Genomic DNA, 16,730 nt, shown 5'->3' with positions numbered 1-16,730 from the left:
ATATATACTGTATATATTTCTTCCCTGTAACTTTTAAAAAGATTTTCCCCCCAGCTTTTGTGGTGTTTGTTCATCATTTGAATCATCGAGGGTGTTAACAATTTTAAGGTAAGAGCTGCCCTTGTAATGTTTGGATATCCAAGACAGCTCATGTAAATGAAATTCCCGAAGACTCAAGCGCTTCAATATGGTATTTAGTGTTGCACCAGAAAAACAAACAACCAATAAAATGTCTACTTTGTTGGACATTTTCATAAACGGAATTCTGTGAAAATCCACCTATTAACATTGTGATGTGGGCATCCATTTTCCCAATTTTCGTCGACGGAAAATGACATCACAGTTGCTCAGGTAACAACCAATCAGAACTCAGAACTTGTTTTCGAAACCGTGTGACATGTAAGCTAAATCATGATTAATTTAAAAAAAATGATTCGGTTTTTTAAAATGAAAATAAAAACTATCTTTCTCATCCTAATTCAATGCTAATATTTTGATCAGAGATCGTAGGAATACCTAAAACGGCGCAGGTGTTCCATCCGGTCATGATCCTCAAATGCCAGCAGGGGGCGGTGTCGCGCACGCCAAGCGCTTAGCGAGCCAACCAACCAGCGCCAGGAGCGTCCCCCGTTTGTCTCCTGTTTTCTGCCCGCAGGTGAAAACTTTACTTGGCGGGTTGCTTCCCGCGCACACCGGAACGAACCCGCCGACTCGCTCGCTCTCACTCCCCCGTCTCGCCTCCTCACCGACCGCTTTGAAGCTGTCGTCCTTGGAATGACACCGCGCTGAGCTGCTGTGATGAGATGTAAATTTCAAACTTTTTTTTTTTATATATAAAACGATATTCTCATTGGTAATCTCACTCCGTGTCTTCCTGCCCCTCGTGTAGCCTCTATCCTCGGATATTTCTGCGCTCTTCTCCTCCTGCTGTGGGAACCTGCGTGCCGTGGAGATGAGGTGACGTCCGGTACCGGTAGGTGAAAGTTTTCTCGCCAAATATGCGCGCTTTTTTTTTCCAATTTTCCATTTACTTCGACTTTTTTGACGCAATGGCTAGAATGTGGAAACTAAACATTCCCGGTAACCATAACACAAACGGCCGGCAAGCCCATTTCACTCCCCCGTGTTGGGTGAACTTAACCAGGGCGATTCTAGTATATTTTTAGGGGTGCTGAGCCCCCCCTCCCAACCGGTAAAATAAATGTAACTTATTTTATATCTTTTAACATAATTTCAAAAACCTATTGGCGTAGGGCTTCCAATCGACCTGTTTGTCCTTGGATTTATTATTAACTTATTATTATTAGCTTCTACCGTTCCTCTTCTAAAGGTATTTTTCCCTACAAAGAAGTTCATTATAAGGTTGTAAATGAGTAATAAATTTATAATCACCCACTTTGGCACAGTATTCAGGTGCTTTTTAAACAAGTAAGGATTGTTAAAATTTGAGGACAAGTGATTAAAAAAATCTATGATAAGAGCCAACAAAAAGCAAATATGCCAGAGGTGTTAATTAATCTATGGAATTATTATGTTATAGATCGGAAAAAAACAACTGTGAATCACTCACTGAAACATTGTTATTCAAATACATGAATCAAGCATGAAAATTGACATTTCATAGAAAACTGCACTGTATTAGGTGTGTGTATTTTTTATTTATGATATATTACATGATTTTAATTTATACTATTAAACTAGAATTTAAATATTTTATAATAATTTAGCAAAAATCAGGGATAGGACTTGACAGTTTCTGGAACTTCCTACTACTTTTGAACATGTAAACTAGACCGCAATATCCATTGTTGACGCTTTTTTCTTTCTTTAGTTTTCTTTTATTCTTCTCATTACATTTTGTATTGTGTTTATATTTTCAATCAATCGAAATAAAATCGAAAAATGCTGGTTATGACAGCATCAGTTTGTTCAGTCTAGATCAACTTTCCTGATGAGTTGCTATAAAAATGTATTGCGCTTGTCACTAAACAGACGAGACAATGGCTTTACGCACACACACTACACACACACACACACACACACACACACACACAGTTGAGTTGTTATCAGCTGTTACATATGCGAACAGACAGTTTCAGCTCAGTCTCATCCCATTCCTAAGTTATCTTCTTTACATGATTAAAACTACTAGACTTTCTGTGCCCCGCCCTCTTTCGACTGAGTTATTTTCCCACCGGGAAAATACTGACGGTATCTGACGGTACAATCATCTGTAAGCTGACTCTCGTCGCTTTGAGATGGCGTGGGCTAAATCCACATAGCAGGCGAATGAGGTCTGCGGCGTGTCTTTTGGCAAGAATAAAGGCTGGGGGGGGGGCGTGCCGAAACACGTTTGGAGACAACCCTCCAGCTGCTCGTTCCCCCATCGACTGCACTGTACAAGCATGTGTCACATTTGAAAGCAATTAGGAATAATTTAGCCGGATCTGTCGGTTTATTCCACCTGTTGGGTCGTGTCGAAACCGCACACACACACTCGCACACGTGATTCTTGCTCGTACTATAATAACACAGGTCCCTTTTCCTTTTTTTTGTTCCCGATGGGAATCTGACTCAGAAGTTTATGTATCTGTAAAGATAAACACACTACACACAGTGTATTTTATTCCTGGATTTCCTCAGGCTTTTTTTTTTGATGTCATGTCATCTAATTTCCAGAGCGTCCTCAAATTGAATGTTTTTCAGTGTGAAGTTGCAGCAGTATAAGCGCGGTAAGAAATTACTTTTAAACCCGTCAAAGACAGACTCAGGCTGGAGGATCTGAGAAAGGGATGTGGCCATGGCTTCATGTCGCCGTTTGCGTTTAGTTAGTTGTAGGGTCATTGTCAATATCTTTGACCTCCTTGTCACTCTTACTCTGTTTACTCGTTTATGTTTCAAGTTTGGTTTGTACAGTTTTGTTCTAGTTTGTCCTGCCTTATTCCTGGATTAAATCTTTACTTTTTGAGCCACTCAACGTCCCGGTTCCCCTGCTTTTTGCATGTCTGAGCGTGACATCCAATAAAATCTTTCCTAATGACTTCTGTATCCTATTATGGTGTTTTTCATTATAAACCAGATGTAGAGAATAGCAGCTGCATTTATACTGTATATATGTACTGTATATCTTTTTTTTTTTCGTAAGGATTTGGGGTTTACGTAGGTGACACTGACACCCGTTGACACTTGTCCCCGCAGTGAACCCGTGCTGCTACTTGCCGTGTCAGCACCGGGGCGTGTGCGTAAGGTACGCAGACGACCGCTACGAGTGTGACTGCACCCGCACCGGCTACCACGGGGAGAACTGCACCATCCGTGAGTCTGCTCATCCCACGCCTTGCATCTGTGACATCTCTTCATATCCGCTTGGGGAGGGAGAGGAATTTGAGCTATCCCAGATGGAGAGGCGGAAAGGGGCCCCCTTAATGCTACAAAATGAGACAATAAGGGAGTGTAATCCGTTTTACGATCTTCCTCCTGAGCAGTCAGCTTACTGGGTACATGGAGCTCAGGCATATACAGTATTTTACATCAGGTTAAAATTATGTCCATAAATCATGGGATCATGATGAATTTGAAACATTTTGGTTTTAAAATAGCATTTGTTTTCTCCCTATGCATCTTAATAGGCGTCATTTGTGGATTTTCACTATTCACAGGTCTCAGAATGCATTGCATGAAACACCTTCAAATTCTTTGTTTTTATACTTTTAGTTTGTACATTATATGGTAGTAACAAATCAATTTTACTTTTATTTTAGTCATTTTTGGTGTAATTTTATTCCACATCATTCTCGCAGTGTTTCAGCCAAGGAATAGCACACTCCTGGGGAGTGCAATGTTACACTTTGATATGGTGTCACCAGCTATATATTTATAGTCATTTGTTTATGATTCTTTTATGATTAAAAAAGACCAATTGATTGAACGTCTAATTTTAAAAACTATAACGAGTAAAATAGAATTTGTTTCTTTCCAATTGCAATTCAATAGGTGTCAATTATATGCGGATTTTCACTGTTTACGGTCCCACCTGGTACTTATTCCACCAGACTATCAAAGGTCAACAGTATTATGTTGTATAAAAAAAAAATGTCCTTTTTAGCGACGTTCTGGACTCGTGTGCACAACCTCCTGAAGCCTGGGCCGGACACGGTGCACTACATCCTCACCCACTTCCGCTGGCTCTGGGACGTCGTCAACAACACCTTCCTGCGGGAGGTTCTAATGCGGCTCGTCCTGACAGGTGCCGAGCCTTTCCAGAACAGGAACGTCTATAAAATGACCGTACGCATTACAAACATATCCTCGAATGTTTTTTCTGATCAGTAAGGTCCAACTTAATTCCCAGCCCTCCAACCTACAACTCCAAATATGGCTACCTTAGCTGGGAGTCGTATTACAACCTGAGCTACTACACTCGGATTCTTCCGCCAGTTCCAGAGGACTGTCCTACACCTCTGGGGGTCAAAGGTCAGCGCGTCATCAGGGGTTCTTGATAATGCAGCAAAAAATGATGCCGGTCTCTTTTTAATAGGTAAAGCTGGGTTGCCTGACCCTGAGCTCCTCGTGGAGAAGCTGATGAAGAGAAGGACGTTCAGACCCGACCCGCAAGGCTCCAACCTCATGTTTGCCTTCTTCGCGCAGCACTTCACCCACCAATTTTTCAAGACGTACAACCGCATGGGAGTGGGCTTCACCAAGGCCCTGGCTCATGGGGTCAGTTCATACAACTCTTTCATATGTGTGGTTTCCTCTTGGCATCATTGCAAAGTGCTTGCTAAGAAAATGCAATGAGAAAGAAGGTGCAAAAAACAGGTTTTTCATCTTGGCATTTAAGTGAAAGAATGGGGGAAGAATGGTTCAATGTTAATTGAAAGAGGGCCAAGAAGGGATCTTTGGGGAACGCCCTTTTTAACAGATTCAGGCTACTTGTGTAATGCACACAATAGTTGAACAGTTCCAACTTTTTTCACTCATAATCCTATCACTTTATTCTCATTAAAAGATATTTTTGTAGTTTTTGTAAGATTCTGACTATTCTTCTCAAAAAAATTTGCACCGTCTGTCTCATAAAATTAGAGCTCTAAAAATCTCAAAATATCTCAAATGTTCTTGTAAAGGTTCGTCACCATATCCGCAACATTTTTCAAATTTTATCATCATTTATAGGGATATTGAGCTGTAATGCTACCAGTAGTTTGTCACGCAATGCATGATGGGAACCCCGGCTCTGGTTTGTGTTGTACCGGTTTTTGTTACGACTACGTGCTATGCTAATAAAAAGTTAATTCAACGTCGTGGTGCGGAGTATCATTGTTATATTATTAAACAAAGAAGCAATATAACAAAATGTAGATGTTCCATGCCATTTTTTAAACAAATACCAGTATGAGAACTCAACCCTTAAGTAGTACCAAGTACCAAAACCAGTAATATTTTGATACACATTTTCCCGCAAAACAATGCCAAATAATTTTAAAATAAAGTTATCATTTTTCTTAAAATTGCATGAAGTTAAGGGCAATTATGTGTTCTAATTTCTAGTCCCTTATTTTATAACCCCCACAAGAGTGACTGATATTGGTGGTATCAGTCATTGTTGTGAGTATCGATATATTAAAATAAGGCTCGGTATCGGCCTGATATGTTGGATCACTACTCACCCCTAACCCACTGAGAGCAAACATTGGCAAAAATTTGCTTCCATTTTGGTTTTGTAATTGCATATTTTGTGTTTCATTTTTTGTTTGCAGTTGTTTTTTTTTTTGCCTTCAGTTTCAGCATCTTTGCCCCCTTTGGCCGCCATATATTTTATTTTTTTTAATGATTTTTGTACAGGTGGATGCAGGGCACATTTACGGCGATAATCTGGAGCGGCAACTTCAGCTCCGACTTTTAAAAGACGGGAAACTAAAGTATCAGGTGGATAACAGCTTTACAGTTTATTTGAGCAATTCAGCTTTTTTTGCTGCTAAATGTTTATAATGTAAATATAAAAAATACATGTTAAGTGTTAGGACCTTGTGCTATTATGTTCCCCATTAGTTGATTGATGGAGAGATGTACCCTCCCTCTGTAGCCGAAGCCCCCGTCAAGATGAGCTACCCTCCAGGCGTGGCCCCCGAGGATCAACTCGCCATCGGCAACGAAGTGTTCGGACTTCTGCCCGGCTTGGGATTGTTTGCCACGCTGTGGCTGAGGGAGCACAACCGAGTGTGCGACGTCCTCAAAGCGGAGCATCCCAACTGGGATGACGAGCAGCTTTTCCAGACGGCGCGGCTCATCATTATTGGTGAGCCAGTTTCACATTTATTGTTATTTATTTTTTTAATGGAACTAACTGCCAGGTGCAGATTTTTTTGGGGGGTACGGTACACATTTATCCCTCCAAAGTGTTTATTTATAGCTAGGCAGAGATCGTGTAGGCCTCGATCATCATCAGCCCGCAGGGTAATGAAAATACCAAATCGACACTGTTTATTGTTTATTTTAAACCACAATATGAATGCAATGCAGTCCAAAAAATGATTCCAAAACAATTATTATGAGGATAAGCCAGCATCGGTGTAGCAATTAAAGCCGCAACTAACTATTGTATTTCGTCAGTTATTTTGTCAATAAATGATGTATCTAAAATATGTTTTTATTTCCATTACTTTATTAAAAAAAATGACAATGCAGAGCAAGCTCTTTTTTTTTTTTATGATTTGGTCACTGGTTTGGTTTTTAATATGTCAGAAAATCACAGATGTTTTGATCATTGTTTTCCAAAGTTGGAAATATTTTACTCGAATTCACATATTGCATAAGCAAAGGTTCTCAAACTTTATCAATGATGTAACACCTCTTAAATAGTTTTTAGTCAAGTACCTTCTCACTAGCACAGCATTTTTGAATGACACTTAACAACACAATAAAACTTCAAACAGATTGCTGTGTCATCTGCGTTTGGTTTGTAAACCTACATTTGTAATGCTAACTCCGGAATGGAGATCGTGTAACATCTTTTATTTCGAGCTCCCCTGTGGGAAAATGCTGTCACTAATGACAATGCGCATCCATAACAGAAAACCTAAAAAATAAAGACAGAATTTTGCAAAGCAGTCACCATAAGAAAAGAAATGATAAAAATATTTTTCATTTTCCAGTTAGTTTGCTCGTAATTTGAAAAGAAAAAAATGCTTCTCCACTCCCGTCAATAATTAACAATTCATCAGTTTTGCAATCGAGCAGAAAGCCTCTTAAAGTCTCACATACTTTCTTCACGTACCCCCGGGGTACTTATACCCCCATTTGAGTTGCACATAGAAGACTAAAGAAATCCGAGAAGATTTCCCGTTCGAGAGGCTGAAATTCTGAATATTTTAGACGATTTTAGGTCTTTGTTGCTCCGTATTGCTGCATGTGCAACTGCAATAGATTGTCATTCCATTCATTGCATTCCATAATAATTTTTGGCAAGCAAGAACAAACGAATGAAGTTACACAAGCACAATACAATAGGAGTTTTGATTGGTTATACAATATACCGAAAAGAAACTACGAACAGAGGAAGTAACTCAAAGCATTTACTCCTGCCTTTTTTGATTGGTTTGATTCCATTTCTTGCCCTCCCCAGGTGAGACCATCCGAATAGTCATAGAAGAATACGTGCAGCACCTCAGCGGCTACTTGCTGCACTTAAAGTTTGACCCCACCTTACTCTTCCACGCCCAGTTCCAATATGGGAACCGCATCGCCTTGGAGTTCAGTCAGCTCTACCACTGGCACCCCTTGATGCCCGACAGCTTCCGTATCAACGGGGACGAGCTGGCCTACCGGCAGTTCCTTTTCAACACGTCCGTTCTCACGCATTACGGCGTGGACAAGCTGGTGGATGCGTTTTCCCGCCAAGTGGCCGGCCAGGTAAGCGGCATTCAGACATTCAATCCGTGTAAATAGTCGCATACCAGAGTGAAGCTTTTTTGGCAAATGCACTCGATCTTCCTGTGTTGCTGGATCTGTATTACTTGACAGTTTGCGGTCGGGCATGACTTGCTTCTTTGTTTTGCATGTTGCACTGCGTTTGCATCACTGAGATTGATGTGCCCAAAGTCAAATGGGATGTCACAACCCTAAGAAAAAAAAAAAAAACTCAATAAGTTAGTTCTATTTACTTCCTGTGACAGCTGAACTGTGCTAACCTTGCAAACAAACTGAGAGGAGAGTCGCCGGTACAAAACCAGATAAAAATAGGTGTCTACAAATGATTGCTTTAAAAAGTTGCCCAATGTTACTGTACAAATAAATAAATCAAAAAAGATATACTTTACTCAAGTACATAGATCAATGACAAGTTTTGCCTTTTATTTATATACATAAAAGAAGGAGGTAGGACGAGATAAGTTGTGAAATTATTCCTATTCTTTTAATATAACTGTACTTAGTAATTAATATATATTGATTCTCACTATATTTTGTGTTTATTTGAATGAAATTTGTGCTCAATGTTTATATCAGTGGTGTCAAACACATTTTTATTTTGGGCCGCATTATAGTGATAGTTTCATTCAGAGGGCCGGAATGACTGGGAATTCAAATACATTTTAGGTGTGTTGATCACACATTTACTAAGATTTGATATCAGAAGCCGGCAAAAACTGTTCAAAAGAGATTTGGAGAATAAGAAAATGTTTGTTTTTCTTCCCCCAAAGTTTTAAAAGTTAAAGACAACTTGCAATTTTGGTATTTTAGTCATAAACCTGAAGTCAAATCAGCATTTCAAGGCCCACAAAAAGTGAGGTGGCGGGCCGGATCTGGCCCCCGGGCCTTGACTTTGACACCTGTGGTTTATATGTATGATGTTCAATAAATCAAAAGCGACGCCATGATATTATTGCTTTCCGTAATAGATCGTTTAGTTTCCTGAGAAAATTGCCGGTGAAAGCTGACAAAATCTCCGGCGGTCCCTTGCGCTTTCGTTTTGCCCACAGATCGGCGCGGGCTACAACATGAACCCCGTGGTGACCCCTGTGGCCGTGAGCACCATCAAGGAGTCGCGGCAGCTTCGCATGCAGCCTTTCAACGAGTACAGGAAACGCTTTAACCTCAAGCCGTACGCTTCCTTCAGAGAATTCACAGGTGAGTGAGACGAATCCGACGAGAAATGCTCGGGATAACTGACACCCCTCGAGAAGTGGCCCAACCCTTTGTTGTTAATTATTATCAGTGTGTGTCATGATGTGAATTGGAGTACAGGGGAATAGCAGGAAGGTGCTGGCGCTTCAGTACTCAAAGTAACTTTTGTTTTGTATTTTGCTAGGCTGAACATGAAATTTGTTTTATGAACTTATATTTTCCTGAAACGATTAATTCATTCAATAATTAATTTTAAACCATTTTTGCATGTTTCATTTAAAACCTTGAGTACCCTTTGAAGTTCTTTCAAGTACCCCCAGGGGTACTAGTACCCCCATTTGAGAACCACTGCTTTAAGGGCTCTAACTGAAGCGTCTATAAAAGAAAAAAAAACAAGAAAACCTTGAAACCTTGAAAGAAAATGTTATTGCATATTAAATCATGTTAATGAAGACGAAAAGCCGTTGTTTACCGTAGATGTTTACCGTACTTTCCGCACTATAAGGCGCACCTAAAAGCCAGAAATGTTTTTTTGAAGCTGATGGTGCGCCTTATAATCAGGTGCGCCTTATATATGGATCAATATTGGGATTGGGATTCTTAGATGGGGAATGAACTGATAAAGTAAACTTTCTTTAGTGTGTTTACAGTTGAACAAGGTTGCTCATATTGACATTGAGTTATTATGCTATTGAGAGTTTAGTTATTATGTGCGATATTATTGTTATTACTTTGAGTATTACTATATTGTGATTGAAAAAGTTTTCAAATATGTCATTAATTGAGGGTGCGCCTTATAATCCGGTGCGCCTTATATGTGGAAAAGGTTTTCAAATATGTCATTAATTGAGGGTGCGCCTTATATATGGAAAAAGTTTAAACATATGTCATAAATTGAGGGTGCGCCTTATAATCCGGTGCGCCTTATAGTGCGGAAAATGCGGTAATTAAAATTTTTCAGTCCCGATCACTAAACCTTGCCTGGAAATGTAATTTATTGATTGTATCATTTTGGCAGATGATGAGGAAATAGCGCAAACTCTGGAAAAGTTCTACGGTGACATCGACGCGCTTGAATTTTACCCCGGCATGCTGCTGGAGCGGACGCGGCCGGGGGCCATTTTCGGAGAGAGCATGGTGGAAATGGGGGCGCCCTTCTCCCTCAAAGGCCTCCTGGGTAACCCCATTTGCTCCCCCGAGTACTGGAAGCCCAGCACGTTCGGGGGCCGCGTGGGCTTCGACATTGTCAACTCGGCCACGCTGAAGAAGTTGGTGTGCTTAAATTCCAGGACGTGCCCTTACGTGGCGTTCCGAGTGCCGCCAGAGGAGAAAAGCGTCAGGACGGATGAGCTGTGACATGTTCGAGGGGCTTCAAACCAAAATTCGAATTGGCTTGAAACAACCCGGATCAGGATCCGCAGTTTTTTTTTTTTTTTTTTTTTTTTGCAGCCTTACACTTGGAACTTGAGTGAGCAAATCCAGCACAGTGTTTGTCCGTAAACATGACTCTCGCAGCGTGGAGGTTTCTGAAAAAGAAAACCCAGACACACAAGGCTTGAAAGTGCATTCATTAAAATCGGAGGCCATCAAAGTCTTTGTTTGGATTCTTTTCAATTTCCATCACCTTTTGCGGGGCCTCCGTTGGCACGTTCACTTCCCGCCCTCCCTTGTGTTTCTTTTGGCAAAATACGGAAAGCTGATAAGCAACCGTGAAACCGGAGAATTTTCATCACAGGATGTGAGATGTTGTTAAACCCAATTATCTCACGGAACAGATTGCTTTGATAAAATAGGTTGCGGTGGAGATAGCAGTTGAATTCTATTCAACTTGCATCTTTATGATTATTATTAGTCTTTGTTTCAATATTTTTGTTTTTGCGACTAGTTCAAGCATCATGGGTCCTACCACAACAAATGTAGCTTTTTTTCAATTGTTTGTTCAACATTGATGGCCAGGAACTGTTTTTCATATAAATATTTGCTGTAACTTGGCATTATTGTTATAGAGGGTTTGTTTTCTGTTTTTTTTTCAATCAAATTGCATAGTAGCAGCGTGATGATAAGCGAATCTGCCTTTTACTTTGGATCCGGGAACCTTCCTCTATGGCGTTTACAGGTGTTGTGAGTAATGCATTGTAAAAGTAATGTAATTACTGTAATTCATTACTTTTTGCTTTAACGCAGTAGTGTAAGGCTTTGCACTCATAAAACTACGAATATTTTACTCAGTACAAATGACAGTAACGCACGTTACAATGCATTATAATATACAGCCTAAACCCTTTACTTTTATAATATCAATTGAAGCAGTTGATAAAATGAATGCAGTTCATTTGGTTGCCTTGAGATGGCGCTAGTGTATTGTATGCAGAGAATTTTGTTAAGTTCGTTTTATTTGTACGTTTTTATTTTACATTTCCTGCGATCTAGGCGTCATGTACATGTTTTTCAAATTTATAAAAGGGGACTACCGTCTGTTATTTTCTGCTGTCCTCTATTGGATAAATTGAGAACTACATGTAGAGTGAAAACATGACGTCATTTAGTTGCCTTCAGGTACACCAGGTTGAAGGGAGCTTAACAATTTGCGCTCGCTAGGAAGAAAAGAAAATTTTAACAGCGGATTTGCTGTCTTGCACATATCAGTATTTAAGTTCCACTTTATCAAAAATTACATTTCAGATTTCCATAACAACGTACTTCCTATCCACGATTGTCACTTCAGCTATCGCGAAACGTCATTTCGTAGGAGATACATTCCGTCATTTCTACTTCATGTGCAGATATACGTTATGTGGTATCTGGAGCGGAACTTAAAATATCATTTTTTCAGACAGTAACTTTTTATAATCAGTCGAACATATCCTTACTCAAATTTAATTCGGCATTTTTTTCGCACCGGTGTGTCGACATATTATCCAAATATCCTGAACGCAACATCCCTGAGATGCTTAGACGTTAGCATTAGTAGCTTTAAGTAGCATCTGGAGTAGCATCACTCGACACTCACACACAACTCTTGTTAAATAATCATAAAATAAGGTAAGACACCGTTGTATACACATTCACTCTAATTTGTTATTATTTTAAAATAGCGAATGTTGACATTAGTTGCACCTCCGTTTATCGGGTTGGCTAACTGTCAAAATCGTAGCTAAAGCTAAACTAGCTCACATTACGTAGTTCTAATCTAGTGGTTCTTAATAAATGACATAATAGGTTTCGAGTAGCCTTTCATCCTTGGAATATTTTCTCATAGCTGGCCTGTTAAAATCTATTTTTATCGTCGTCAAAATAACCTACAACTAAACACCATCTGGCCGCGTCTATCGATTTATTGAACCATCTAATACCACACAAAAATCAATTGAAAAATTGAACCAATAAATAAATTCAAATTAATCGATCATTTCGAGTAGTGCGTGTGCTATTTAGATCCATTAATTAATCTTGCGTGCATCATTAAGACCTTTATGCACTAGTTTAAAATGCTAAAAAAAATAAATACTCTGTTCTGTTTAATCTGCATTGTTGTTCGGTTGCCCTAATTTCACATAAATCCTTTCTGTTTATCTCACACCTTAGATAAATGTCATTCTCAATTAGTACGCTTCACTGGGCAAATCTGAATTAAGATATTAATCGTGTGGCTGCAGTTTGTGTTAATGTTTTGGTGTTCATTCAAAACAACGACCGCTTGTAGAAGTGCATTAATTAATACTTTTTTGATGAAATGCTATTGTTATCCTTGTAAAAAAAAGTCTCCTCTTACTTTTTTTATATAATATTGTGGCTATTTTCCCCCAATTACTCCATCATTCTTGTAACATCTTATTTTCTTAAGTGTATAACTATGCTAACATATTCAAGCTAATCCAGCATGTATTACCTGTCCACCCTGATAGGTCAACAGTTGAGCCGTTGTCATGACGACGCTAGATGATAAGATCCTGGGGGAAAAGCTGCAGTACTATTACAGCAGCAGTGAGGACGATGACAGCGACAACGAGGACGATGACAGCGAAGCCAAAACCATCCGAGACGGCGGCGCCGACGAGCCCGAGCTCGACTACAGTGCCGATGGCAGCGCGGTCAACACAGGTAGCTGATACGCTGAAGTACTCAGTCTTGTTGATGAATAACTCAAATCTGCAAGTGACTAAGGCATCGTTATTACCTGTAGATGCTACAAGATGTCTGCAAAGCATTTATTACATAAAAGATCATAAAACACCAACATTATTGAAAAATTTGCCTTCATCGCAGGTCCTGGGTTTGGGGTCCTGATATTTCACAATATTCCTTGTATAAGTAATCCGTTGTGGATGTAATTTCACTGTCTGCCACTAGATGGTATCACAACAGAAAGAAGACATTCAGCACAGTCTACGTTTTATTGAATACAATGGTGATTTTTACACTCAAAATAAGTGACTGTTGTAGATTCATTTTGGAATTTTTATTTTTAAAATGTTAGCATATTAATTTTTTATTACTTGTTCTTGCTCTGTTTCAATATATGTTTAAAAATAAAAGGTGGATTAGCAGTTTGACGCCCTACCGTAGTTTAAAAAAATTAAGGATTTAATAAGCACTAATACAGTATATGTCACTGTTTTTTTTGTTTGTTTGTTTTTTTGCTAAGCATGGCACAATACTGTACTGTATGTCACCCCAGTATAAACTCATCACACTCAAGCACCTGACTTTTGAAAACAACATGCCAAAAGTATTGATAATAAAAATAATGTCGTCGCGTTCTTGTGATCATCTAGGACCAAAGGGCGTGATCAATGACTGGAGGAAGTACAAGCAGCTGGAGGTGGAGCAGAAGCAGGAGCAGAAGAACGAGATGGAGCGCCTGATCAAGAAGCTGTCCATGACGTGCCGCTCTGACCTGGACCTGGAGCAAGACAAGCAGAAGCAGAAAGAACTGCAGGAAAAAATCAAAGGCAAAGTAAGCGTCGGCGTCCTCACGCTTTTAACCCCCCCCCCAAAATATTGTCATAAAATGTTAGTTGAGTTAACATAACATAACATAACATAACATAGAACTCGCTGGTCATGTGATTTTTACAAGTTGAGCCGTGATTGGTCATTACCCGAGAAACCGCTATGTTGTTTTCGGTTGACAAGTGGCAAAAAAGCCGGCCCCTGAATTAAATTTCAACTGGTGGATTTTGTTGCTTTCAAACTCAATATTAATCTGAAGGCCATGTTTACTGAGTATCATTTTTAAAAAAAAACAGATTTTTATCTCTTTAAAATCTGACTTTTTTCTCCCCAAAACAATTTCTGATCTTATAGTGGTCATTTTATTTTCTTAAATTAGTATTTTTCATGTTGTGATTAGGATTGAATCATCGCAAAAACGGCATTTTTTTCTTGTAAATCCTAGGGCCAAATGACCTATTCAGACAATATTAGCTCTCTTAATATATTATTTTTACAAAATATTTTTTTCTTTGGGAATTTTCTCCCTGTAAAATCATACTTTTTTTTTTCCCTCTGGAAAAATTACAGCTTTCTCCTGTTAAAGTTTTAGTTTCGTTCACTTCAATTACACTTTTTTCTGTTGCAAAGGATTTAACTATCATAAAAGCTGCCATTTTTTTGTTGTTGTCAATATTAGGGCCAAACAACCTAATCAGTCCATCTTAGCTCTCTTATTACGGGCATTTTTTTCCACTGTAAAATCTTTTTTTACTCCTAAAAAATTGCAACTTTCAGCTCCTTAAATTAGTGAAATAAAAAAAAAAATTGTAAAAATTTTAAAAAGCCATTTTCTGCCAATAATTCAACATGTTTTAACGTTAAAGACGGTACAGACGTTCCTTTTCCTGCACGCAGATGACCATGCAGGAGTACAACATGCTCCAGCAGGAAGCGGACGACGAGGACTTCCTGCAGCGCTACCGCGCGCAGCGTATGGAGGAGATGAGGCGGCAGCTGTGCGGCGGCAAACGCTTTGAGCGCGTCCAGGAGCTGGCCGGCGGCGAGGACTTCCTGGAGGCGCTGGACGAGGAGGACAAAACCACGACGGTTATGATCCACATCTATGAGCCTGACGCGCCGGGCTGCGAGGCCATGAGCGGCAGCCTGGCCTGCCTGGCGCGCGAGTACCCGCTGATCAAGTTCTGCAGCGTGCGCAGCTCGGCCGTCGGCACCAGCCCGCTATTCCGAGACAGCGCTCTTCCTGCGCTGCTGGTCTACAAGGGCGGCGAGCTCATCGGCAACTTCGTGCGGCTCACCGACCAGCTGGGCGAGGATTTCTTCGCCGTGGACGTGGAGGCCTTGCTGCAGGAATACGGCGTGCTGCCCGAAAAGGCCCCCGCCGGCCCCAAGACCATCCGCAACGGCGCCATCGTTCAGAGCAACCTCAGCGACGACGATTCTGACCTCGACATAGACTAGGGCGCCACCTGGATGATATGATGTAAAGACTCCTATTATTTTTCAACACTGTTTTTCCTGTAAATAAACACATTTCCCTATACGTTTTCCCCCTAAAATGACCATTTTTTTCTCTTAAATAAATACCCTTTCTGTCTATATTAAGACTTTCTTTTCTCCTTAATACAAGCCTTTCCTCAAAAATTCACTATATTCTCATGAAATTATAATTGCATTTATTTTATTCGCAGGACTTTTATTTCAGATTTTCAAGAAAAAGCATCTAAATCTCATAACGTGACAATTTCATTTTTCTTTATAGCATAGCTTTTCTGTCTATTAATTCATTCTCTGCCAGCCCAGTAAAAATGATCTTTGATGTCGATTAGCGTCATTGGCAGTGGATGAGTTAAATTCCCCCCCATGGAATTCAGTTATATACTGCAAGTACTGTAATTCATTTTGTCTTTGATATATGCCAGCAACGAATAGTGACAAGTAGAATTATTATCTTGTTCACTGCCAGCCCAGTTAAAATGATCTTTGACGTCTGTAGGCGTCATTGGCAGTGAAAGAATTAAATATTTTGTTTGTTTGGTTGGTTTGTTGTCCAAATTAGCAGTTATTTACTGCAAGTGATACATTTATAGTCATTAATATATGGCAGAGTTGACAAGTAGAATAATTAACTCTTTCACTGCCAGCCCAGAAAAGCTGTTGTAAGACGTCTTTAACAGTCATTGGCATAGAATTAGTTGGGGGGGGGGTTCTGTGAAATGTAGATTCAGGTTTTTTACAGCATTTATTGTTTTCAATATAAGCCAGCAATGTTTACGAAATAGAATTCATTAACAAAAATAATCTTTGCTACATATATGTTGATTAATGTCCAGTTATGATGAATATTTCAGTCTTAAACAACAAATTAAATCCTCTTGTCTTGAAAATACTTCCAAAAATTAATTACAAGAAAAGACGTTTGGCGTTTCATTTCCACTTTCACATTCCATCACATTCCTCAGTTTCCATATTGAATGTCCTATTTGGTTTTTTTTTTTAGATGAGTTTTATTTCATTTTAAACGCGATCCCTCCAGTTGATTTTTGACAGTTTAAGAAGCGCATTTTGAAATATACATCGTCATGTCCCCTTAAAAAAAAAAAAAAAGTTGGCCCCTAGCTAAGTGCGAGGAAGTAGTTGTTGCTTGGCCGGTGACG

At 39.6% G+C, this 16,730-nt stretch overlaps 2 protein-coding genes across 2 annotated transcripts; both read left to right on the top strand.

Annotated features, from left to right (window-relative positions):
* Positions 1-573: 573 nt before the first annotated feature.
* LOC148411817 (prostaglandin G/H synthase 1-like) lies at positions 574-10,711 on the top strand. The gene is made up of 11 exons (XM_088434470.1): positions 574-805; positions 890-973; positions 3,199-3,315; positions 4,106-4,246; positions 4,330-4,473; positions 4,538-4,719; positions 5,842-5,925; positions 6,049-6,295; positions 7,622-7,908; positions 8,976-9,123; positions 10,139-10,711. The coding sequence occupies exons 1-11, from the start codon at positions 799-801 to the stop codon at positions 10,474-10,476; spliced, it is 1,779 nt and encodes a 592-aa protein (XP_088290596.1). The 5' UTR covers positions 574-798; the 3' UTR covers positions 10,477-10,711.
* A 1,236-nt stretch (positions 10,712-11,947) lies between these two features.
* On the top strand, positions 11,948-15,674 carry pdcl (phosducin-like). Its single transcript, XM_088434474.1, has 4 exons — positions 11,948-12,162; positions 13,026-13,221; positions 13,896-14,077; positions 14,971-15,674. The coding sequence occupies exons 2-4, from the start codon at positions 13,047-13,049 to the stop codon at positions 15,532-15,534; spliced, it is 921 nt and encodes a 306-aa protein (XP_088290600.1). The 5' UTR covers positions 11,948-12,162; positions 13,026-13,046; the 3' UTR covers positions 15,535-15,674.
* Positions 15,675-16,730: the final 1,056 nt, after the last annotated feature.

Source organism: Hippichthys cyanospilos, chromosome 15 (assembly GCF_059441005.1).
Source record: "Hippichthys cyanospilos isolate Australia breed blue-spotted pipefish chromosome 15, RoL_Hcya_1.0, whole genome shotgun sequence".
Classification (NCBI taxonomy): domain Eukaryota; kingdom Metazoa; phylum Chordata; class Actinopteri; order Syngnathiformes; family Syngnathidae; genus Hippichthys; species Hippichthys cyanospilos.
The sequence above is the reverse complement of the archived record's forward strand: the minus strand, read 5'-3'. Positions and strand labels throughout refer to the sequence as shown.

Coding starts and splice junctions, on each gene's coding strand:
- LOC148411817 (XM_088434470.1), top strand. Junction 3,316..4,105: donor CGGGGAGAACTGCACCATCC/GTGAGTCTGCTC, acceptor TGTCCTTTTTAG/CGACGTTCTGGACTCGTGTG. Junction 4,720..5,841: donor CCAAGGCCCTGGCTCATGGG/GTCAGTTCATAC, acceptor ATTTTTGTACAG/GTGGATGCAGGGCACATTTA.
- pdcl (XM_088434474.1), top strand. CDS start 13,047: ATGACGACGCTAGATGATAAGATCCTGGGGGAAAAGCTGCAGTACTAT. Junction 13,222..13,895: donor TGGCAGCGCGGTCAACACAG/GTAGCTGATACG, acceptor GTGATCATCTAG/GACCAAAGGGCGTGATCAAT. Junction 14,078..14,970: donor AGGAAAAAATCAAAGGCAAA/GTAAGCGTCGGC, acceptor TCCTGCACGCAG/ATGACCATGCAGGAGTACAA.